The sequence below is a fragment of the Corythoichthys intestinalis genome, chromosome 5 (assembly GCF_030265065.1).
Source record: "Corythoichthys intestinalis isolate RoL2023-P3 chromosome 5, ASM3026506v1, whole genome shotgun sequence".
Classification (NCBI taxonomy): Eukaryota; Metazoa; Chordata; class Actinopteri; order Syngnathiformes; family Syngnathidae; genus Corythoichthys; species Corythoichthys intestinalis.
Genome location: NC_080399.1, coordinates 12,700,869 through 12,725,632, shown reverse-complemented (window position 1 = coordinate 12,725,632; position 24,764 = coordinate 12,700,869). Strand labels below are relative to the sequence as shown.

At 40.3% G+C, this 24,764-nt stretch overlaps 1 protein-coding gene across 3 annotated transcripts in view; it reads right to left on the bottom strand.

Moving 5' to 3' along the window:
- Window positions 1-606: 606 nt before the first annotated feature.
- nfat5a (nuclear factor of activated T cells 5a) overlaps window positions 607-24,764 on the bottom strand; it is a 42,764-nt gene continuing 18,606 nt past the window's right edge. Inside the window, exons 2-13 of one of the 3 annotated variants that reach the window (XM_057836812.1) lie at window positions 20,731-20,859; window positions 16,985-17,047; window positions 15,810-16,428; window positions 14,334-14,517; window positions 12,402-12,592; window positions 12,141-12,313; window positions 11,192-11,326; window positions 11,053-11,105; window positions 10,829-10,961; window positions 10,425-10,606; window positions 8,265-10,344; window positions 607-6,054 (exon numbers count right to left, since the gene is read on the bottom strand). In XM_057836812.1, the coding sequence (XP_057692795.1) occupies window positions 5,696-6,054; window positions 8,265-10,344; window positions 10,425-10,606; window positions 10,829-10,961; window positions 11,053-11,105; window positions 11,192-11,326; window positions 12,141-12,313; window positions 12,402-12,592; window positions 14,334-14,517; window positions 15,810-16,381 (4,062 nt within the window). In that variant the 5' untranslated portion in view covers window positions 16,382-16,428; window positions 16,985-17,047; window positions 20,731-20,859 and the 3' untranslated portion in view covers window positions 607-5,695. The remainder of the gene's footprint in view (window positions 6,055-8,264; window positions 10,345-10,424; window positions 10,607-10,828; window positions 10,962-11,052; window positions 11,106-11,191; window positions 11,327-12,140; window positions 12,314-12,401; window positions 12,593-14,333; window positions 14,518-15,809; window positions 16,429-16,984; window positions 17,048-20,730; window positions 20,860-24,764) is intronic. The other 2 variants (XM_057836810.1, XM_057836811.1) reach the window with 2 other exon arrangements.

Here is a 24,764-nt window from a genome sequence, read left to right as displayed (position 1 = left end):
ACAATTAGAAATATCGTGGGTAGCAATGTAGGGAAGAAAGGTAGTAGTTGATCTTTTTCTTAAAATCCTATGTTATTTCCCAACGCAGAGAAGATATATCAATTGGTGCCACAACGCACAGTCATGGTTGCACTTCCCATCATGCATTTGGGCAGAACAGTTAAATGGCTACAGTATAATTTACTGAGAGCTCAACAAATACACTAGATGGCAATATTTAGTCACAATATACAAAGTCACATTTATCCTTTAAGAATTACAAGTCTTTCTATCTGTGGATCCCTCTCACAGAAAGAATGTTAATACTGTAAATGTCATCTTGAGGATTTATTGTCATAATAAACAAATACAGTACTTATGTACTGTGTGTTGAACGTATATATTCGTCCGAGTTTTATTCATTTTTTTCTTAATGCATTGCCAAAATGTATATGATCGGGAAAAATTATCGGTAATGATTGGAATTGAATCGGGAGCAAAAAAAAAAAAAAAAAAAAAAAGCAATCGGATCGGGAAATATTGGGATCTGCAGATACTCAAACTAAAGCGATCAGGATCGGATCGGGAGCAAAAAAACATGATCGGAACAACCCTAGCTGCAACGCATGCTGGGAGGCATGCTGTATGACAACAGTGTTGACAGCAAGTGGTAGCAGAGGTCGTCTCTCCCATGGAAAGTGAGTTTACATTGAGCAGTGATGGTCAAAAGTTTCTTGAAGCAATGAAGCATTGCAGCCAATTGATTCAAAGCTTGCTGGTGGTTCATTTGCTCTATGGCGCTATCAAGTGGTCATGAAGTTCAAGAGGCAAACAGTGTTGCGAAATCTATGGCTATTTAAGAAAATGAAGTGAATGTGCTTGTTACTGCATGAACAAAATGCAACAAGTTTTAACAGGATAATTTACAATTTTTTAAATATTTAGAAACAATAGCTTTTACAGTGTTTTGGCAGGGGTTCCTAGTCACCCAAGGCAATGTCTACAACTAAATGCTATAAAGCTAATGTGGCTAACTAACAGTAAACTTGATGGGCGTACACAATCGGTTTTGGTTTTAATAAGCGACCGATCCTGCAAAATTAATGAAATTGGCCCATATTTGTTGACTGATCGATAGGTGCAAACTTAAGTTAAAAATGATTTACAATTTACAATATGAAATTTGCTAGTTGTCGTCAATAAGCAACCAAAACATTCGCGCCGTATTCACTGCATGCAGAACGGATGACAAACAACCGCAGACTTGTTATTTATTCCTTTTTATTAATTAATTTAATGTAGCAGCAGGATTACAGATACAAACTGAAGAGAGTATACAAATGTCCAGACCAAGGCAAAGTACATAATCGTAATAATTCAAATAACTGACAACACATAGGAGGGGCTTGACCATTATCCCTAAACGCAGGGCTGTAAGGCTAAATATTTACTACACGCACACACGACTGCGGGAGAGAAAGCAAATGAGCACAAACTTCTTTTGAGTACATGACGACGCAATTGGCAATGAACAGTAACTTCTTTTAGCGTTTCACAGCAACAACGGAGTAAATGCGAAGTAGCACGGCAACACAAAAAACACCCTTGTAAGGAAACAAGTCATTATTTCGTCCCTTTTTTTCTTTTTAAACCTCACGTCAATCTCATGAGGCATAAAAAAAACAATGATATCATGCAACGGTTGTTAAAAAACTAAATTAGCACAAAAATATAACCAGTGTGGGCTGCAGTTTAAAAAATGGATACGGAGAAACAAAGGAGAGTAAACAGCAGAGAAACCATTTTTTTGTCTTTTTTTTTTTTCATTTAAATGAAGGCACACAAAGTTCTGTTGAAAGCGCAGTCATTGAAATTCAACATACCCCTGCAGTAAATTTCACATTTAAATCTACAGGACAAAAGTGTGTGTCAAAGTTTTTGTGTGCTTTCGTTCTCCTCTCTCTTCAGTCGAGCGGTTTCTTCTTCAGGACCGACAGTGACGCCCCAAAACACGACCCCCCGAAAATAACAACAAAAATGGACAAATGTTCACGTTTTGCCACAAAACCTTCTCTGCAAATTGGTCTGATGTGCACACAGCATGAGGTAAAACAATTACATTCATGAAACTGAAGCCCCAGCGCTCTTCTTAAATGTGCTCTTTAGCTCCCCCTAGAGTCTGGAGGAATGGAATGCTTGGAAACGAGTGTGCGCTAGCTAACCTGGCCTACAGTTTACTGGCTGGAGTAAAACAAACAAACAAAAAAAATATATATATCAAAGTATATCCAACAAACGACATTTCCAGGTTTATTCATTCGCTGCCATTGACGGCGAAAGACGTCCGCTCCATTTTGAACTGGGAGCCCCAATCAAAATAGATGGGACGTCTATCGCCGTCGATAGCAAAGAGACACTCGTTCACTGCCAGCCCTGATACTATTCAAACACCTTACCTTTTTTTAACATTACAAAAATACTCTACAATTTGATACATGGATACAAAAGTCTAAAAAAGATAATTTACTTGAAAATGGATGACGAACAGCGACGGGACTAGATGAAAAATGTAAACAAATGAGCGAGACACTTTGCTTTTTTTTTGTTGTTGTTGGAGATATGCTTAAGTACGGACAGCAGTACGATGTTATGATGATGTTTTTGAATGTTACTAAAAGTACCGTATACTTTTCAGGACTGTACACGTAAGAGCTGCAAGTAAAAATGAGTAAACATGACCACAGGGGGGTAATTTAAAAAAAAAAAAAAAAAAAAGAAAAAAATTGGGGCAATTTAATAACAGGAGCTTTGGTTTGACTGCTGATTCAAAGCATCAACCAGATGACTCGAGAAATGTTATATTACGAATCATTTCAACAAAATGGACGACTGTTGTCGTAGTTACTGTTGACAAAACGTCCGAAATGTGTGCCCTGCCTACTTTTTAAAATGTTGACTAACACAAAGTCAACAGTACGAACAAAGAGAGCAACATGAAAAAATGTCATTTTAATAAAGTGTTACATCTGTCGAGAAAAACAACAGCAACAGCCTACTTCGAACTGGGGGAAAAAATAATAAAAAGAGATTAAAATGACAAAAACTGCACGGGAATGGCCGATACATATGTACACGATGGACTCGACGCGCAAGCAGTATGAAGGCCACATGCAAGGAAAATGTTTAGTTCAAGGAAAAAAAGTTGACAATTAAACACTTCTATGCATGAATTCCGATTTTTTTAATTTTTAACCTTTAGAGGGCACTCATACAACTCTTTGGCTGAATGAAATAATGAATAAACATGAGCATTCACAGGTAGTCTTCACGGTTTAAATTAATTGGACGTCTATCGCCATCAATGGCATGCAACCTTAGAGTGTATCCTGGGGCCATAACCAGTGTGTATTTATGTTAGTATTCAGTTTAATTTCATTACATTTTTTTAAAAAATTACCTTTGTATTCCTTTAGAAATGTATTTATACAGACAAAATGGAATAACGATAAATGACAACAAAATAATGGTATTATAATAACTAATACTAAAGTTTTTTAAAAGCCCAAAAATGGGATTCAATGTCTATAATGTCCAAATAATAATCATTATCATCATCATAATAAAATTGCTTCCCTGGCAGGGGGAAAATTGCATATGATTAAATTATTTTACCACAAACATTTGAGAAAGAAGCTACAGAACAGAATGAAATTGTTTGGTTTTTGTTAGGAGCTAAATTCAAATGTTGCAATAAAAAATACAAAAGTAAACATGTGCAGTAACTATAATATTTGTATTTCTTGTGTTTTGGGGAATATTTTGAGGGGAAAAAGTGGAATAGAGCAGAATAGGCAAAGTGCCACTACAAGAAAATTGGAGATTTCAAGGGAACGTTTTAAAAGAAATATATAATATTTTTGATGAAAAACAAACTAATATGATGGAGGGGGTTGTAATTTATTTCCAGAGTTTTTAGGAAAAAAAATTCATTTTTTAATAAATGGAAGTGTAAGCTGCTAAAACGGCAATCTTAATACAGTAAAAAAATAAAAAATTAATAAAGATTTCAAGAATTGCTGTCTCCAAGTGTAATTTTTTTTGCTAATTATTTAATCAATTTTGATATGCAACACCTGTATTAAGAAGAAAATCTGATTTGTCCTTGGACTTATTTTTATTTTGATAACTTTTTTCAGACATACATTTTTTTTCCTCATTAAGTGGCAACTTAATTCTAGATTTTTTTCCTTACAGTGTGGCCTTCATATGCCTTCTTACAGTAAAAATTGGGTTTCACTTTCAAAATCAGGTAATACTAAATTGGCCTGGAGGTCAGATTACTAGGGAAGATGCCCTGATTTGTTTTCATCCTACAAAGACAGTTTTTTAAATGCCTTGATGGATTTGTATGGATGGACGTAAGGATTAGCTGGTTACACAGAAAAGGTTATAAAGTGCTTGAGATAAAATGTCTATAAAACCACACAACACTCACAAGTGTAAAGTTTCTACCCACATTGAATTGAAAGACCCCACCTCCCTCAAAAAACTAAAAAAAAAAAAAAAAAAAAAAAAAGATACGAAAAACTTCATGGTTGTTTGGAGGCCTTCACGCATGGAAAAACCCAGATAAGTCACAGTATGCAACCGGGTTCAATCTCATTCTGGAGTGATAACGTTTAGACAATGAAAACTAAATGTGCTTCAGAACACTTTTAACTATTACAGTGAACCCTTGCCAAGTCACCATTGATCTTTTACTATGTATCCCTTTTTGGAAGCATTTTTCTAAGACCTTTGTGGGTGTTTTTGGGTTTCCACAAGGTTCTCCTTTAGGGCCACTGCTTTCTCTTAGTTTATGCTTCACTTCTGGGTCCAACTCGAGAGATATTTACACTGATGACAGTCATGTTTATGTCCAACTTAGGAAATGACTCTTCATTTTACTTCGCCGTTAGCCAGTCCTTCAAAACGCTGTTTTTTTGGTTCTCTGTGAAAGGTCTTAATTGTAATTATATTATTTTAAGTGTATTCTAATCGATTTAAATGGAAAAAGGATGCGGGAGTTCACTGTAATAGTTTCTGGATATTGATCTCCCAAGTGCCTTACCTTAAACTGTACATTAATATAAGAGCATTTCCTGTTAGAGCAACTTTGAACGATTAAAAAGCAAGAAAATTGAGTGTCCTCCCTCCAAAGAATGAGATTCATCCCAACATTTTTTCTACAATCGTACGTTTTAGTCCATGAGTGTTACCGTGACTTTGCCTGCTCACTGCACATGAAGTTCCCCGGTTGTGACATTCTTCCTTCCAGTTTTTCCATCAGAAAACCAGGTTGTTTCGCCCCCCTCTCGTAGGCCCACAATATTAAAACACTCTTGAAAACAAAACACTGCATTTTAAACGGCTAAAGCAGTTATTACAGGCCTCTCTGATCCTGCAAGAGGGGTAATAACAAAAGGCAGACCATCAATTCAAGGACAATGGATATACAAAGGCTATAATTTATGATAAATAGTTAATAAAAGTGAGTTACATAACTTCAGGGGTTAAAGGTAAAAGGAGGGGCATTTAATTCTTAAATATACTTTTTTTTTTTTTTTTTTTTTAAAGTTTTGCGGCATTGGCACAAAACACCATGTGCTGGAAAGTCTAATCGACTTTAGGAGTACATGGCTACCTTCGCTCAACGTGGTCCGCGCAAACAAACGCGTCACTGCTTCTGCAGACTTTCCAGTAGGTCCTCAATTTTGCCCATGTCGGACGCTGCCGATATAGAGCCCTGCATTGTATTCTGTAAGCTGCTCTGAATCTGGAGATTGGTCTGCATGGGCGTCGGCAGGCTGGTGTCTACGCTGGCCTGTAAAGCAGGTTGCAGAGTCACCTGGCTGTTGGTCTGCATGGCGCTCTCCAAACTGGACTGCATCTGCAGGCTTCCCTGTAGGCCACCGTGCATGGAAGATGACGCCTGGGCCATGGGTTGCTCCATGAGGGGCTGCATGTGGCCAGGGTTTTGGGCCTGGTTCTGAACTGGAAGGCTGGAGCCGGAGGAGTTGAGCAGCTGAGGAGTGTCTGGAGGAGAAGGAACAAGCTAATGTGAAATAGAGTGCTACTTTTATTTTACACGTTGAATAGTTTTTGTGACCAAGCTGTTAGCTTAAAATGCTAATATATGAATCAACCATTTCTTAACTCTTTGTGTGGCTCCGAGGGCATATGTTTCTGAAATCTGGTATTGGGCTATTTTTGACAACGACAAAAATACCCACATTTTTTTCTTTAAGCTATACTCACCATTTTTTTCCCCAATCTGTTCCTATATAGCCTGACCGGAATACAAGATGTAGCTGTTTACTTTGTCTTATGGGATATTCACACCAAAAAACAGGCATATTATTATTAGGTTGTAACAAATTCAAATGAACTACAACCGTCCGGTACCCAAATAAAATGCAATAATCCCCTCTTTTGGGTAACTGAATTAAGTACATAATAAGTCCGCAATTAATCGAGCCACAATCAACTCATCAGCCCTGAGACAAAAAAAAAGTAAATAAAAATCTGGTTTCAAGGATCGTTGTGCATTCATCACATGAATATGGGAAGGAGTAGCAATTTTACTTAGGGTCATGACTAGGCATGTGCCGGTATGATATTCTGAAGGTAAGATAACCTTAAACCAAAATATCACAGTTTCACGGTATTGCAATTACAGCACTAAAATGTGCTAGATATCTGGCTTTAAAAAACTTTTTTTTCTTCCATTGAATAGTTTTTTAAAATTAATTTTTCAAAACATTTGCAAATTGTAACATACACGTATGTTAAGTTAAAAAAACAAACAAAACAAAACATATATATATAGGGCTTTCAAAATTATCGCGTTAACGAGCGGTAATTAATTTTTTATATGAATCACGTTAAAATATTTGACGCAATTAACGCACATGCCCCGCTCAAACAGATTAAAATGACAGCACAGTGCAATGTCATTTGTTACTTGTGTTTTTTGGAGTTTTGTCACCCTCTGCTGGGGGGGTTTATAATCGAATCATTAAGTGTCCAAAGATTCCCACCTCTAATGTTTACTAACCTTTATTTTGTATAAATGCTGAATCATATTGGAGGTATTGCCTCCCCGGCATCCCCCCTCCGCAAACATGTCTGTTGGCCCTCCTCCTCTAAGCTGCGGTCGTCTAACGTTTCTGTAGCCGAAGTATTCCCATACCAGTGATTTAGTTTTCCTCGATGGGGGGAAAAAGTTCAGGAGTTTCACCTCCTCCAGCCATCATGTAGCACCGCTGACTCACCGACACTGAGCAACAACCGGTGAGGGTGGGTTGAGCCTTGCAGCTTCAAGTGAGGGATTTTTCGATGCATTTTTGGGACATAAAAAATTGCTAAAACCTTATGCACGGTATGACGGAAATTTTTTTCGGTTTTGAAACCTTGACGTTTTAATACCACGGTATACCTAGAAATCGGTAATCAGCACATGTCTAGTCATGACCAAGAACAACAAAAACAAAGAGTGAGACTACAAATATCATTAAGATATTCAGAAAGGCCATACACCTAAATCAATCCACTGCAAAATTCTGTATGTCAGTATCATTGTAAACCACTTCCCATGAAGCTCAATTTGCAAAGTTGAATCATTGCATTTCAGGTAGTTTATAATATTTTACATAGAGTACATTCTTGTGTCTGGTTTGGGACTGAGGCTCAATCTCCCCTTTTTCAAACCTAAGTGCTGGAAGTGTTTAAAAATCCTTGCAGTACTGGACAATGGCAATTAAGTCTGCTCCGTCTGGCTCCAAAACAGTCGTTTACAGTGACTATCCATTTTAAACTGCCGATTTCATCATCAGAACAGAACTGTTTAAAGCCTGGTACACACTTTGAATTTGGACTTTATGGATACATGAATGCTTCACGACAACTGAATAGGAAGTGATTTGTTTTGTATCACATTGGTTATGTCGAGAAACGGAACGTGTACTGTCCAAATACCCCCAAATTTGGGTTTTACGAATGCTGAGGAGAAAACATGGCGGTTGTCTTATCAGTGGAAAGTGAGCTTCAAGTGGAAGGTGGCAAACACTATGGGCCACATCACCAGAGGTTTGTCCAGTTCTTTTTTTACAGTTGATGTTTGGGACTGAGTCCCACTAAATAAACAGTTCCGAATCCCCCAGTCATTCGTATATGCTATAAACCCTTTGCCATAACCCTAAATAGAATAAAAGGTGGCTAAAATAGAAAATTTGAAGGCAACTAACCATTTTGGATGCCAAACACGAACACGTTGGCTGGTCCTCGTTGGGCCACATTTTCATTCACATTTGTCTGGAAAAGCTGCTCTGGGGGTTGCTGGCCAGGGCTGTCCACTCCACCCACAGACCCTTGAACCACAAAAATGGTTGTGCCAGGGGCTGCAGCCTGGTTGTTTAGCTCTGGCGAACCCAGAGTACCCTGGAGGCTGGATAGGGAAGCCTGGGGCAGGAACAGCTCCACAGGTTGACTGTTTTGGACACTTGAAGAACTTGTGCCCACTTGCATGGGCTGCTGTTCCTGAAAAATACTTTGCGATTGGTTTTGAGCAGATGTGGAGTTGTTACCCAAGGAACTCTGATCTTGGAAGGACATAGGCTCGACTGTCTCAGGTTGGGAAAGTCCTACAGTGATGCTGCCTATCGGGGCTGCACCTTGGGTCTGGGTGCTGAAAAGGATAGTCTGGGGATTTAGATCGGTGGTACAGAGGAGTAGACCAGTCTGCTGTGACTGGGAGAGTTGATTCTGGGGGATCGGGTTAGGCTGTGAATGATTGGGTATGCTTTGGAACAAGGAGTTCTGCTGGCTAATGGAAAGTTGCGGTGACTGTTGTTGATTTTGTTGCGGGGATTGCTGTTGTTCCATGGGGGTGCCCTGTTGCTGAATTTGTGAAAGCTGAGTTTGAGGCTGGTTATGAAACATAGTAACAGCCTGGGGCTGACTGGTGGACGTCTCCATGCTGGAGATGAATGTCAAATGCGGCTGCTGTTGGGACTGAGGGGTCGGCGAGAGGTACAGAGCTGACCCAGTGGACTGTTGCTCTGCGTTGAGGCCGCTGCTTGTCAGGGCTGTCAGTGCATTCGGCAGAAGGGCTGCTTGAACCTGCTGTTGGGAACCCTGGGTCTCTGCAATCGGTCTGGGAGACTGGAAAAGCTGCTGTGGCGGTGACGTATGGGATGGGGGCTGTGTTGGAAAGCTAGTTTGGATTGTAAGCATCTCAGCAGGTTCTTGAAGAAGGGAGACGGGCTGCTGCACTTGGGGATTGGAATGGATTTGAGGCTGAAGCAACTCTGCCTGAAGTTGCTGCTGGAGCTTCTCCAAGACTTGTTGTTCCTGCAACTGCTGTTGCTGAAGGTTGCTTAACGCTTGGTTTTGTTGCTGTTGCAGCTGATGCTGTTGTAAATTGCTGAGAATTTGATTTTGTTGTTGATCCTGGAGCTGCATGTTGTTTAGGACTTGTTGATTCTGTTGCAACTGTTGTTGTTGAATGTTTTCTAGAAGTTGTTGCTGCTGTACTTGCTGTTGGTCTTGAGGCTGTAGTATAAGTTGTTGTTGCATCTGCATGTTTCCAAGGACTTGTTGTTGTTGCTGTAGATGTTGTTGCTGTTGAAGGTTGCCAAGGATTTGCTGTTGTTGCATTTGTTGCTGCTGCTGTTGAAACTGTTGTATCTGCTGTTGTTGCTGCTGTTGCTGTATTTGCAATTGCTGCTGTGGTGACAGTGAATTGTCTGTTGCTCCCAATCTAAGGCTGTTCATGTTCTCCTGGACATGTTGTTGAAGGGAGTCTGCAGAGGAAGCTTGGCTGTAAAGCACAGTGGTTAGTTGTTGCTGCTGCTGCTGGGCTACAGCTGCCTCTATGACCTGTTGGAGTGCGTTGTTAACTCCAGCCTGAAGGTCCCTTACTGTTATTTCCAGATGGGCAACGCCTTCCTGGGCAAACATGGGAACCTGGGACTGCTGGGGTTGGGGCTGAGAAGTTGCTGCAATTTGTGGCATTGCTACAACCACTACCGCACTATTGTCAGTGGCCAGATTTTCCTGAGGGTCTCTGAGGAACTGCTGGGGAACTTCTGGTGTCACAGGGGGAATTGTTGGATCTCCTGCCATTGGAAAGGATGCTGTTGGGGCAATGTCTTGCTTTTGAATTGAATTGAGAGACTCTAGGGTTGGAAAAACAGGAGGTGCCTGGGGAAGCTCGACATCCTCTGGTTGTAGGGGCATTGAGCTCTGAAAGGACTCCCCACCTGAATGAGGGGTCGAGCTCAGCTCGAGTGTCTGCTGCACTGACACAATCGGGCCAGAGGATTGCTACGAAAGGTAAAAAACATGTATCAGGAAAAAGTATTTGATTTAGTCCCTTCATGCTAGAACTGTAAATCAAATCTCACCTTGAACACATTTGTGGACTGTGGATTGCTAGACACTTCCATCGGTGTGTCCTCTTGCCTTTTGACAGGCTGACCAGAGAAGTCAGTTTGGTCAGAGGGCACAGATTGGATCTGACTGTCAAATATACATGTCTTGAAGGAAGGTTCCTCGGTTTTTACTTTTTGAACATCTGTTTTATCTGCTGAAGATGAGTGAGGGTGAGAAATGTAGCGCTAAAAATTTGGAAAAATATATACAGATATACAGCACATCCATCCTGATGCCTGTGATGATGATAAGTTCTAGATCCAAACAAGGCTTTAAATACAGTCATGATTCTACAGAGGTTTAGAGTCATTCTGATTAATACCAGTGGTTGTCAAATCTATAGAAATCCTGAAAACAAGCGACCAGTTCTGATTACCTGTGTCAGGAGTATAGGTGAAAGGTTGGGCTTCGTGTGATTTACCAGCATTGGTCATGACAAAAATTCCCACAGAAACTGGGGAAGTTATTGATTGGTTGTGGAATGGGGGAACCGTCACAATTAAATGGTTCTGCAGAAAATGTGAATAAAAAAAATGAGCCATAATTGTATATGAATTCAATGTATATTGTCTGTGCTACAAACAATTCATTTGTAGATACCTGATGGAAAAGATCCATGTCAATAGTAGCCTCAGCTTGCCAAGAATTATCATCTACAAACACAAAAAGATTTTACTCTTTCATCGGGTATGGGGTCACATACAAAAATTAGTAGTAAATAACTAGTGACAATACACACCTGCAATATTCTCCTGAAAAACAACTTTGGTTCCTTTCAGGAAATTCTTTCCGATTATAAAAACTTCCTCCCCTCCTTTTACAGAGCAGGAGTGGAGACTCTTCTTCAGGATCTCTGGTACTCCCGCAGGCTGGGCTGAAAGATGGCAGCAGGAGATAAAGATTAATGCCATCATTTACCACAGGGAACACAAAATAGAAGTGTGTATGATTTCACCTTTCCAGAACTTACCTAGCAACTAAGGCTAGGTTCATACCGCAAGTCTTAATGCACAATTTAGATTTTTTTGGGTCATATGTTTTTTTGGTGTGCCTGCTCAGACTGCCTTTGTCCATTTAGCCTGTTCAAGTATGACGCATGCGCACTAATTTGCAGTCTGAGACACGCTGAGCAACTGACCCATATGCGCAGGAGCATCAAAACAAATGATTAAACATGACGCACACACAGACACATACGGATAGTTTGCCACGACTCCCGGCCATGGAAGCAATCTTGAAATATTGCTCATTTGGAGCAGAGAGAAAACTAAGCATTCTCAGGCTTATCCTCAACCCATTTTTTATGACTTTTGTCAAGCCCGCTCCTTCTCCATAAGCCGTGTTCAAACTAGGAGCTAGCGCTAGCTGCACCGCTACCATAGCGCCCTGTCTCTGTCGCTCTTTTCTGACGTAATTGCTGCATGAATTACAATTTGGGAGACTTGACAGTTCAGACCGCCGCTACATTCTGAAAAAAATGTGGCCCAGATCGGATTTAAACCACATACGAAAGTGACCTAGATCGGATTTGAAATGGTCCACTTCTATGCGACTTGCCACGTTCATACCGTCAAGTTATGCCTCACTCGAGTCGGAAAAACACGAAAAAAATCGGATTTCTGCATTAAGACCTGCGGTATGAACCTAGCCTAAGTTTGATGCAATTAGATAGCAAACTGAATACTCACTGCAGAGAATGGGTGATGACAGGACTTGTAGGGTGAGGATGGATCCGTCAGTCTGTGGGATGTTAACTCGAAAGGCCAGGCGAGCTCGGGTGCTTTTCTTTTTGGATCCCGCCACACCAATACGTGCCTCCACGTCAGCATTGCGAAGCTTCAAAATTCCTACACAGTCCACCCTGTACAAATGACACAGTGGAATAATTACATGCACTTCCTTGTCATTGTAACATTAAGGATCCTAGGTCAAAATGAAATTATTCTTACGGAAGTGTCATATCATTGCTGGGCTCCAGAGGGATCTCGATAACAGTTGTACCCTCAATGTCCACCTCGGTGCAGGCAGTGGTGTTGCGACCAGTGACTCTGCATGCCTGGTAGAAACCGTGAGGCTTCACTCTACCTGTGTCATTTGCTACAAACACCTGCAGTACAACTGGCTCACTGACACCCTCCAACTAGGAACAAAAAGCAAAAGATATGATTGAAAAAAACAAAACAAAACAAAAAAAAAACAACAGTTCACAGAGATGGATAAAAAACCCTACATGTTGCCAGGAAGATTTACATTAGACAATACCAAAACCGAAAGGAGCGAGGGTCTAAAAAGTCACTTTCTGTATTCTAGAGTTTAGAGCAGTCATGTCCAAAGTTGGGCCCGGGGGCCAAATGCGGCCCGTGGTCAAATTTCATCCAGCCCCCAGCCTCAGTCACAATAATCATTAACGTCTGGCCCGCACACAGACTTAAAAAATTGGTCAGCAGTACTGCTACCAGCATATGAAGTAGCTTACACACTAAATGCTGCTCCTCATTTACCAACTAAACTGCAGCAGCACTCTGAGCAACATTACCCCGTGTGACCCTGTACTCCCAATTTTCTAAAATGGCGACAATCAACAAAAAAAAAGAAAGTTGACTGCGACGGCCGACGCTTCAAGGATAGGTGGAAATTCGATTATTTCTTCACTAAAATATGCAACAACTGTGTCTGCCTCATTTGCAAAGAGGCAGTCGCTGTTTTTAAAGAGTTCAATGTGAGGCGATATTACCAAACAAGACATGCTGACATGTACGAAAAGATTACAGGGAAGATACGTAGCGAGAAATTGAAGCAGCTTGAAGCTAGTTTAATTTTACAGCAGCAGTATTTCGCAAGAGCCCGAAAGTTGAAAGAGAACGCCACAAAGGCTAGTTGCGAGATTGTAGAAATTATTAATACAAAAAAATTAGAGCTGCAGCTATCGATTATTTTTATAGTCGATAATAGGTGAACTAGTTAGTTCGAATAATCGAGTAATCGGATAAGGAACATGAAAAATTAAAATACCTGAGCTGAGCCTTAAACTTACATAGCAAAAGTCTGCTAGCTTAAATGCTATAAAACGCTGATGCTTTTTTTTTTTTTTTTTTAAAACAATGCTCTTGACATATGGTTCAGACATATTCCCACAAAAAAAAAAAAAAAAAAAAAAAAAAAAAAAAAAAAAAAAAAAAATGCTAAATATACCAATAAACTAAGTTATGAATGCATTTAAAAAACTAACCCAAACAAAAACTTGGCTTATGTTGGTCTTAACAGGGAGCAGCTGGATTCAGCCATGTGAAATGAGGCAGACTAGAGGGCAGTGTATCACTTTAATTAAATGAATACTTGAAGCAGCAAAATCTAATTCTTTTTGTCTTTTCTGTTTTCTTTAATCGAATACTCGAGTTAATCGATTAATCGTTTCAGCACAAAAAAAAATATAAAGCAAATGTGACACACAGAAATACTTGCTAAAATTTGCTTAAATATATTGTTCTACGTAAAGGACGTAAGCCAAGGTCGGCCCCCCACATTTTTACCACACCAAATCTGGCCCCCTTTGCAAAAAGTTTGGACACCCCCGGTTTAGAGTATTCATTCTAGAATTCTAATTCGTATCCACTGTGATCAACAGTCTTTCTTTTCTTACATAACCCTAGAAGCATGTTAATCTGAAGGCCTTTTGGCAGGATATAAGGCAGAACTGCATGTTATGTTAACCTACTTGCCTGCTGAGATTTAATACTGTAGGGGAGCAAATGACCTCGTTTTTAAAATTAGGTGGAGTCATCACAAAGCTAACCAAGGAATATGGATGCTGGACTTGGGCTTAGTGTGGTGTGTGATAACATTCCAATGCCAATAAGCAGCTAGCAGCTCATTTGTCCAACCTTGATGGTCGGGAATCCCTGCTGTGTCCGGTCTTTGACAGAACCTCGGCTGCCTTCGGTCAGATATCGAGCTCTGTGCTGGGTCTCAGGCTGCACTAACATCTTTAACTCCTTCCCGTTACTCCTTTGAGGGAACTGAGTAGATAGTGATCCCCCGGCTGCTGTTGTCCCCGACTCAAGAGAACTGCAACGACAAAAGAAAAAAAAATGATGAACCCTATATAGAGGACTCATTTAATACATGAGCTATTTCTGAATGATTATTCATAGCCACTCTTCCCAGTTTAAATGAGTTATCTATCGTTGTCAATGGCGGGCAATGAATTAAATACCATATTGGCCCGAATATAAGACTCTGTCTTTTTTGCATTGAAATAAGACTGAAAAAGTGGGGGTCGTCTTATATTCGTGGTCTAGACATTATACCCATCCATGAAAATAGATGGCGCCAGATATCATTGAAGCGATGTTCTGTCATGACAGTTCTCAGCTACTCTCAAGTTTAACCAGTTTGCATTATTTTATTGCAATGTTTTTCCTTATTCAGATTTGTTTCAAGACTACAGTTACAGTTAGACTTCACTTTGATGGTTAATGCAGTTATTGCAATTTTGTTGTTTTATCACAATAGATTGGTTTATTTACATTTCAAAAACCAGAAGCCATTCATTTACGAATGTGATTGCACTTTAGTTTACATATTTAAATGTTCAGATATTAAGATTTGAATGAGGCAAAATAACATGCTTTTCCCTCAAATATATTGTTATAATCATTTGTTTCAGATGTACTGTAATTATTTTCTGTATAAAAATTAATTTGGTGTTCAAAAAGTCTTTCTTCAAACTTGAGTCTTGAAAAAGGGGGTCGTCTTCTAATCAGGGCTGTCTTATATTCGGGCCAATACAGTACTATGATATAAATATATATAAATAAAAATACTTCAGAGTGTTGTTGGGGGCACTAACAAGAGTATTTGTTTTAATTTTATTGTGTTAATTTTGCTTTAACATTTCATCATTAAAAATATGTAAAAATAAATTTAAAAATACAATAATGATAAAGAAAACATTTTTGAGATTTGACATTACACATAAGGGGATATATTATTTTGTGTTATGTAGGTCACACTTGCATACCAAATGTTAATTTGTAATTTCATGGCCTACATGACCCAAAATGTGATGTCCACGTAAATGGATGCCAGGTCTTTATGAGGTAACATTTGAATTACCAAAAGTTGTCACTTACCCTATAAAGGGTTAAAGTTTAATAAAGCTGTAAAACTTAAAGTTTGTCTCATAAAGACTAGAAGACAAAAATTTTTTGGGGGGGAGGGCTGGAGCAAATGAATCTCATTTCTGTTGTCAAATTATTTAAAAACTGAGTCATGAGTTTGGTCAATGAACGAATTAATCTTAAAGTCCCACTGTAATCTGAATTAGCTTTCATGTATTTGAAGATTGTGACACCCACCTAGTCATGGGACAAGTTTTGTCTGGGCCGAGCTGAGACAGAACAAAATGAGGCGCTTTGGCACTGTCTGCATCAAACACATCCATGCTGTCCTCCGGGGGAGCTGGTTTGGGCCCCGGCCGCTGGCGGGGAGTTCTTTTCCTCGACTTGCGTGGCACCTCCGTGTTGTCATTGTAGGAGAAGGAACTGACCAAGCTGAAGTTGGAAACTGAGTCATCGGCCCACATACTACTGCTATGCTCTGAGTCCGGACCCGGGACACTGGCTGCGGGGGGCTCCTCCAGGCAGGACATTTGACTGTCATCGAACAGGTCTTCAGGTGGTGGGGATATGCTCAATACGGGCCTCCGCTTTGACGGCGTGTTCTGAGGCTGCTGAACTCCTAAACCGGGGTCTCCTGCCACGGCGCCCGCTGTGCTGTTGCTCCTGTTGGGAGCAGATGCGGGTCCTCCCTCCATGACTTGCACTTCTGAAGCTACAGTTCCTTCTCCTCCGGCCAAGTGATGGTGCTGGGGCGCCTTGAGATGGTCGGCGGACGGGCCGGCGGACGAACCAGAGCTCGGGGCTCCCATGACCAAGGAGGAGGAAGCAGAGGGGCTGGAGGTGGAAGACGTGGCATCTGCAGCAGCATAAGAGAAAAAAGTCAACAAGGACGTTCGGCAAGGAGCAGGCTAGCAGTCCCACTCAAGCAGCTGAATTTGTGCAGGGTTTGAATTGATTTTCCCCTCTTCCCAACTGTAATTTCTAGAATGTTATGGTTCCTATGCCCTCACTGTGCATGCGAGAGCTGTCAAGCATTGATCACAAATTCTGAAGTTAAAGTTGAGAAGGGTACTAAAGGTTCCCACTATGTTTAGATTCCTACAAAACCCTTTCTCCCATAAATCAATGTGACAAAACTGACATGCTTCGTTTACAAAAACAAAAGCAAGCTACAAATTCGTACATACACATTGCCAGAAAGAAACTTAAGAAAATCTGGTCCAAACTTTCATCTAGAGCCCAATTTGCAAGCTGGTAATGTGGAGTCAAATTAAATTTGCCAGGGTTGCCAGGGTTATCTTACACTTTGTGCAATGTGCATTCAGTAGTCAAAAGTATTTTGCGCATGCCAATTGGAAGATTTTTTTGGGACTGAGCGTAGCCATAAGAGACAGAATAAACAAGCCTCTGACCTATGGAGCAGTGAACTGCAGACCATTTTATATGCAGACACTCCCTGCCTCAGAGGGAACTTCCTGCAATAAAAATGAGACAGCCAATGAGCAACAAGAGAGCTGATCATTCAAGACTCTGTCAATCAGTAAATTGGATAACTTCAAATTGTGTAGGGAGCACTGCTTTCTGATGTTTTCAAGCAGTCATTAGGTTCCTGATCCTCAGAGGGACTCTACAGCATGTCATGCTTCCGATCAGCACTGTTTCGGGTCAGGATAGAAAAAAAGATTCATTAACAGTGCAGCTGTCTCAATAAAAAAACGCTGTTGAGCAGTTTGCGTTTATGATACAATTCCAGACTAAAATAGTTCCCATTTGTAAAGAATGGTGGCTCACCTGTCCTGAACCACGATCCAAGATCAGACCACTTTAATTTGTCCAGTACAATGATTGGCCAACTTCACTTTTTCATGACTTGGACACATAGAGTAAATCCTTTTTTATGTGGGAAATGGCAACTTCTCACAAGCACAATATTTAGATTTACTTGATATTTCAGACTTTTAGAGACTGTAGAATTGAAAACACACAGTCTTGGTTTTTGTTTAATAAGTTATCTTACCTTTTACTAAAAAACAAACAAACAAAAAAACCCCATAAAACTACCACTCACTACAAAAACACATTCATAAACGTGGAAATGTGTGGTGGTAACTTAAAGAATAGCACATTGGCACAAACTACATTTCTTTCGCATTACAGCCACATTACGTAAGAGTGATGCCTGAATGAACGGGTATTTTGAGGCAGTAGCCATTCACATGATCCGTGGTGGCAGATGCTGCGGCATTGATGTGTCACTGCACTGTAAAAGCCGATGACCCAAATGTTTATTTTCAAATGCCCAAAAAGCAAAGTGACAAAAAACATCAAGCACAAGCATCAGAGGGGACGTGCAGCAAAAAGTGAGTGAAATGACAAACAAAGTGTGTTAAGCTCCTGGCAGTTCAAAACACTATAAATGGACATCATTCCATTTAAGTCTAAAGAGCTGATATGATGCATAGGATGTCATCGGTCTTTTAACAGACAGCCATTGTCTGAGTCCCACCTCAGGGTTGACTGAAGAATGGCTTCACCAAAAATCAGGACTCGTATGTGAAAAATGTCATTGCTGAGAAGGACAGGGAGGAAAATAGTGGAGAACGGCCACAAGCAAGACTGGAGGCCCCTGGATGCCTCTATTTTAATACTACCTATTGTTTTTAATATTCTACAGTATGTAAAGTTACTAACGTAATTTACTCAAACATACTATTAAACCCCCACTCTTCCATATCAACCTTTGTTAGAAATAATGTATGTTAGTGTTGCATCAAAAAATGAGAAGAGATTAAAAAGTCACTCCCAGAAATTAAAGGTGTCGATATGTGGAGAATCGGTCATCGGTTGATCACTAATAACATAACGGAGCTTGTTCATCGAGCGTGTCTAGCGTCAGTTAGCCACATCAGCCCACTAGCACTTGGCCGCAGGCATTCACGGTCAATAATATGCGCATATAAATGCATATTTTGGGTATTTTCATAATTTTGCAACCCTAATAAAATATATACTGTACGATTGTAATGTATGCTGTTCTTTGCTATATTAATTTGGGAAGGAGTGAAATTTGTAATGCCGCTCAATATTACTTACTATGTGATAATTGTTTTTGCGGCCACTAGATGGCCTCATTACAGTCGTTCCTTTATCAGTGAATTCAGCCAGATAATACCTGTTTAGTGAAAGCTCACATTTGGCTCACATTTAAACTGGTCCAGCACTAAAACGTATTAAGATGCAAAAAAGAAAGACTTAAAGACCTGATAGTAGTTCACTTCTTTGAAATCTTATTAAGTTCCTTTTCTTTTTATAAAGCTAAATATTTATGTGTTTTATTTTGGTGAAGTATATTAGAGTAGTCTGCAAGAAAGGTTTTTAACTTTTTAACTATTTTTAGAGAACTATTGCAAGTACAGTTGAAAAAAGGTGTTTCTGACATAATCAATGTTTTACAATGAAACAAGATTGATTGGAACAATAAAGGTGCTTGCTGTTGATTATAAATGCTTGCTGTTGATTATAAACAAACAAACAAAAAACAGAATTGGCAGGTCAGGCTTTTCAAAAATCGGTGATGGGCCATAAAATTCTAATCGGTGCAAGAAATAATGTATTTACCGGGACTGTCTCCAGTCCTTGACTTGCCCAGTGCTCTAAGCACAGGTGTGGACACTCTCCAGCTGCTGCTTTTGAGCACTCATTCATCTCTGTGACATTCTATACTGATTTTGGTTCATGAGCCGTACAGTGCGAAATCGAGGGAGATGTGCTGCAAAATACTTTAATGAACATTATATTTGAAAACGTATGACGCAACAACATAGAAGCAGGAGGTACAATGTAACAACCTCGTCTGGAACACGGGGCAATGAGCACTTTGTTCCGTGTGGGAATTATGTAATACCAACATTTTCAGACTACCTTTTTTTAAACTCTTAATAATTGTGTGCTGTATTCTGTGCTTTTAGCCCTTACAAAAAAAAAAGCATTGGTGTTTTTAAATGATAAGGGCTGATTTATGCTTCTGCGTTCCGTTGACGGCGGAGCAACCGTTTAGACTCTACGTCATCATTGAGCATTCTAAGTTCTGCGCATTGCTCTATAATTCCTCGCCAAGCCACTAGAGGAGTGTGGCTTTGTCTTTGTACCATTTTGGGGGGACTCTTGTTGAATTCCTTTAGTTTTCTTCCGGTCATAGACAGCAATGGCAACAGAGATGGAACATGTATATTTGCAGCTGTAGCTAATCAATATTGAACAACAAACGTTGTAGCGTAGGCGACACAAAAGATACTTGTGAACGTTTGAAAATGGCGGTGTTGTTGTGCTGAACCGGAAACAACGTTCTGAGCGGACCAATTACAGTCCTTGACGTGACGCATAGTCAGGACTTTTTGGAGGCGCACGTCAGGCTACGGTGGAGGGTCGAAAATCGGGTCTGCGTTAACAGCGTAGGTCCACCGTCACCGCAACGCAGAAGCATAAATCAGCTTTAAGAGCGCTTCAATGGAACATAAAATTAGCAATAGTGGATAATACTTGTACGGTTATATCGAGGAATAACTAATTGTTCCATTCTTTTCCCAATTCATTTGAGTGGTGTTGTTTTCATAGGCCGGCGCTTGCCTATACGTATTGGGTCACACTCCGAAAAAGAAAAAAAATGACCAAGCAGTGGTTCATAACATGAAAAACGAGTTGGATAGAACAATCATAAGTCAATTTGTTAAGAACAAGAATAATAGCCTAGCGGTGTTAAAAATAACATGGTTACATTTTTCTTTGTAATGGTGATTTTTAAAAAAGAAAAATAGTATTTGTTAAGAGCTCCATGCACACATTGTGTTTGCATTATTGATGAACATAGCATCCGAGACACAAATAGTGAGCTATGCCTCTGTTGCTATGATTGCCAGTTGTGCGACAGAGGAGGTGTAAAACCAGAGCGCTAATTAGTTAAACAGCTATGGAAGGGAGCTTTAAATGCATCTTACGGTCACAGATTAGTTTGTGTCAGGAACTGGTGAAAGGGTGAAGTTACACTCAGTCACCATTTAAATGCCTATTTTTCCTGTTCTCCCACGGTTCTTGGGGAACAAAGGGGAAAGCAGAATCTGATCCCAGATCATGACTTTCGTCAGCCGATTCAGTTGCTCACCTGAAGCCAAGGCCGCAGATGGAGGAGGCCCCGCCTCTCCCCCGCTCTTCTGACTCATGGTGGTTGGGTCGGTCTGGGTGGACGACTGCTGGAGCTGGAGCTCTTTGGGGAGGAGGTCATATACAGACTCTGAAATCAAAGACGAGGAGGATACACCAAGTTTTAAAAAGGAAAAAATATGTGACAGTGACTCACTCACTGTAATAGAGCACTTAGGGGGTTGCGAGCTCAAATCATTAATCCTTTATAAGGCATTCATTTAATTCATTGGCTCCCATTAACGAAACTACACGTCCAATCCATTTTGACTGGGAAGGTTACCAATAAAGATGAGCATTCACAGCCAGTTCTCCCAGTTTAATTTAAATTGGAGGTCAATCGTTAGTGGAAAGCAGTGATTTAAATACTATAAACTAAGTTGACAAAAAAATAAAACACTTTTAGAGTGTTACTTGGGGGCCATATTGAGTGTACTTCTATTTGTATTAATTTATTTTTAAAAATGTATACCTGTTTATACACTTTCCTTGAAAAGAAATAATCGTAGTCCGCCAGACTTTTCAAAGCCTTTCATTTTTCATGAATGAAGGGTTCAGAGACTTCTATTAATAAGTAATACCTGTCTCCCTATCAGATTTGTGGCCAAGAAAGAGAAGAGCCAGACCAACCTTTTTCATTACCCAAGATCTCATATGGGCTTTGAATTACTTGAATTCTGTCACCAATACACATTTAAGGTTCTCTCCGGTCTTTAGACATTAAAGTGTTTATATATCAGAGATTTTGGCAGCTAACTCAAATTGTTCTTCGTGTATTTAGTGCCCACTATCATGTTAGTTTTCTTGCCACCCAACAAATCGCGCATTCCAGGTCTTTATACGGTTAAGTTAAGCTCTTTTTAAAACAACCAAAATAGTCACTTGCCCTGTAAAGCATCATGAAGGAGCCTAAAATAAACATTTGAGAAAATCATTGGGAAACATAGTTACTACACTTAAAGGAACCTCAAATTTCTCCTTTTTGCAGATGGCAGTGGGTTTGAACCTGAGCTTCTTCTGAAGTTTTTCTGTAGCTGATATTAATATTGGGTGACAGGACCTGAATCTTTGTTCTACTTCAAGGTGTTTGATGGGCTTGAGGTCAGATTTAGTTCGGTTCACTAGCAAACTCATCCATCCACACGTTCATGGATTTTTCCTTGTACACAGCTGAGCTGGAAAAGCCTAAACAATTCTCACAAAACGGGAATTTTAGCATTTCATTCCAGTAACACATTCGAAAGAATCTTAGGAAACCTTGAAAGAAGCCCAATGAAGAGCAAAATATTTTCAGTCTGCAACTTCTCCTGGTGAAAGTGAAAAACAAATGGCATCTCAGGATTAATGCAATTATCCATCAGTGGAGTGGTTTAGCGAGGCGAAACCCAGAGAGACATTCCTGGATACTTGATATCAATGTAATTCCTAGAAACCCATTACCAAGCAGCGCAGCGCCCCCTGGAATAAACCTCACTCGATGGCCTACATAGGTGATTAGGTAGTCTGGTTGCTAGGAGAAAGGAGTGTATTAAAACCCTGGCATGGCTATTTCAGCTGTGCATCAGCTGCGCCAGGCATTTGTAGTCGTCATCTGATACTCGCCAATGACTGAGCACCGGTAGAATGTTGAAAGTGACAAGACATATGATCTTCAGTGACATCAGCAAGGCCGCCGACTGACGGACATGGTAACGTTTACCTTAGCTCACACAAACACAGAGCGAACAAAAAAAGGGCACCTTCCAACTACTCCGTATTGTTTATCTCAAGCTAATCTCTATTAAGAAGAGAGACGTCTGAAAACTGCAAGCTTATGTCCTGAGGGATTTGAAGTTATTACCAGCAGGAAATTGCAGTTTCTCAACGAAATGGCATCAGAGTTATGAAGGTTCAAGTGCCAAAATTTCAACAATACAAGAACAACTGTGCTCTTTAACTAGTGAGGGTAAAAAACAAGCAACTATGTTTCCAGCAGTAAGTGTTTTTCATATGAACCTAGAACTGCCAAAAACAAAGCTTTGTTCACGAGGCAAAGAAAGTGTGTTGCACTACAGGGATGTTGCCCAGTTAAAACCCCCTATGAACTCAGTCGAGATGATGACCCTTTCATGACAGTGCCTTGTACACATGGTCGAGAATCTGTGGAATTGTGTTCACTCCACATTTAATAAGAAACAATCTCGACATACGATGACTTTGACACACAATCTTTTTGACATCCGATGTAAAATTTGACTCTCCATTCGTTTCTACAGTGGGGCAAATAAGTATTTAGTCAACCACTAACTGTGCAAGTTCTCCCACTTGAAAAAATTACAGAGGCCTGTAATTGTCAACATGGGTAAACCTCAACCATGAGAGACAGAATGTGGAAAAAAAAAAAAGGAAAATCACATTGTTTGATTTTTAAAGAATTGATTTGCAAATCATGGTGGAAAATCAGTATTTGTTCAATACCAAAAGTTCATCTCAATACTTTGTTATTTACCCTTTGTTGGCAATAACGGAGGCCAAACGTTTTCTGTAACTCTTCACAAGGTTTTTACGCACTGTTGCTAGTATTTTGGCCCATTCCTCGATCTCCTCTAGACCAGTGATTTTTTTGGGGCTGTCGTTGGGCAACACGGACTTTCAACTCCCTCCACAGACTTTTTATAGGGTTGAGATCTGAAGACTGGCTAGGTCACTCCAGGACCTTGAAATGCTTCTTACGAAGCCACTCCTTTGTTGCCCTGGCTGTGTGTTTGGGATCATTGTCATCCTGAAAGACCCAGCCACGGCTCATCTTCAATGCCCTTGCTGATGGAAGGAGATTTTCACTCAAAATCTCTCATACATGGCCCCATTCATTTTTTTTTCTTTACACAGATCAGTCGTCCTGGTCCCTTTGCAGAAAAACAGCCCCAAAGCATGATGTTCCCACCCCCATGCTTCACAGTGGGTATGGTGTTCTTCAGATGCAATTCAGTATTCTTTCTCCTCCAAACATGAGAACCTGTGTTTCTACAAAAAAGTTTTATTTTTGGTTTCATCTGACCATAACACATTCTCACAGTCCTCTTCTGGATCATCCAAATGCTCTCTAGCGAACCGCAGACGGGCCTGGACGTGTACTGGCTTCAGCAGGAGGACACGTCTGGCAGTGCAGGATTTGAGTCCATGGCGGCGCATTGTGTTACTGATAGTAGCCTTTGTTACGGTGGTCCCAGCTCTCTGCAGGTCATTCACTAGGTCCCCCTGTGTGGTTTTGGGAATTTTGTTCACCGCTCTTGTTGTCATTTTGACGCCAAGGGGTGAGATCTTGCATGGAGCCCCAGATCGAGGGAGATTATTAGTGGTCTTGTATGTCTTCCATTTTGTAATAATTGCTCCCACGGTTGATTTCTTCACACCAAGCGTTTTACCTATTGCAGATTCAGTCTTCCCAGACTGGTGCAGGCAAGTCTATAATTTTGTCTCTGGTGTCCTTTGACAGCTCCTTGGTCTTGGCCATAGTGGAGTTTGGAGTGTGACAGACTGAGGCTGTGGACAGGTGTCTTTTATACCGATAATGAGTTAAAACAGGTGCCATTAATACAGGTAACGAGTGGAGCCTCATTAGACTTCGTTATAAATGGTAAATGGTAAATGCTAGACCTCTTTGACATCCAGAAATCTTGCTTGTTTGTAGGTGACCAAATACTTATTTTCCACTCTAATTTGGAACTATATTCTTTAAAAATCAAACAATGTGATTTTCAGTTTTTTTCCTACATTCTCTCTCTCATGGTTGAGGTTCACCCATGTTGACAATTACAGGCCTCTCTAATCTTTTCAAGTAGGAGAACTTGCACAATGGGTGGTTGACTAAATACTTATTTGCCCCACTGTACATCCGACGACATGATAGCTCCGCACATGGACGCACGGCGGATTTTCTTGTGAGAGAAATCAGCACAGGTTCCAAGAAGGTTAGTGGTGAAAAAAGCAAAAAAGTGACCCTTACCATTGAGATGA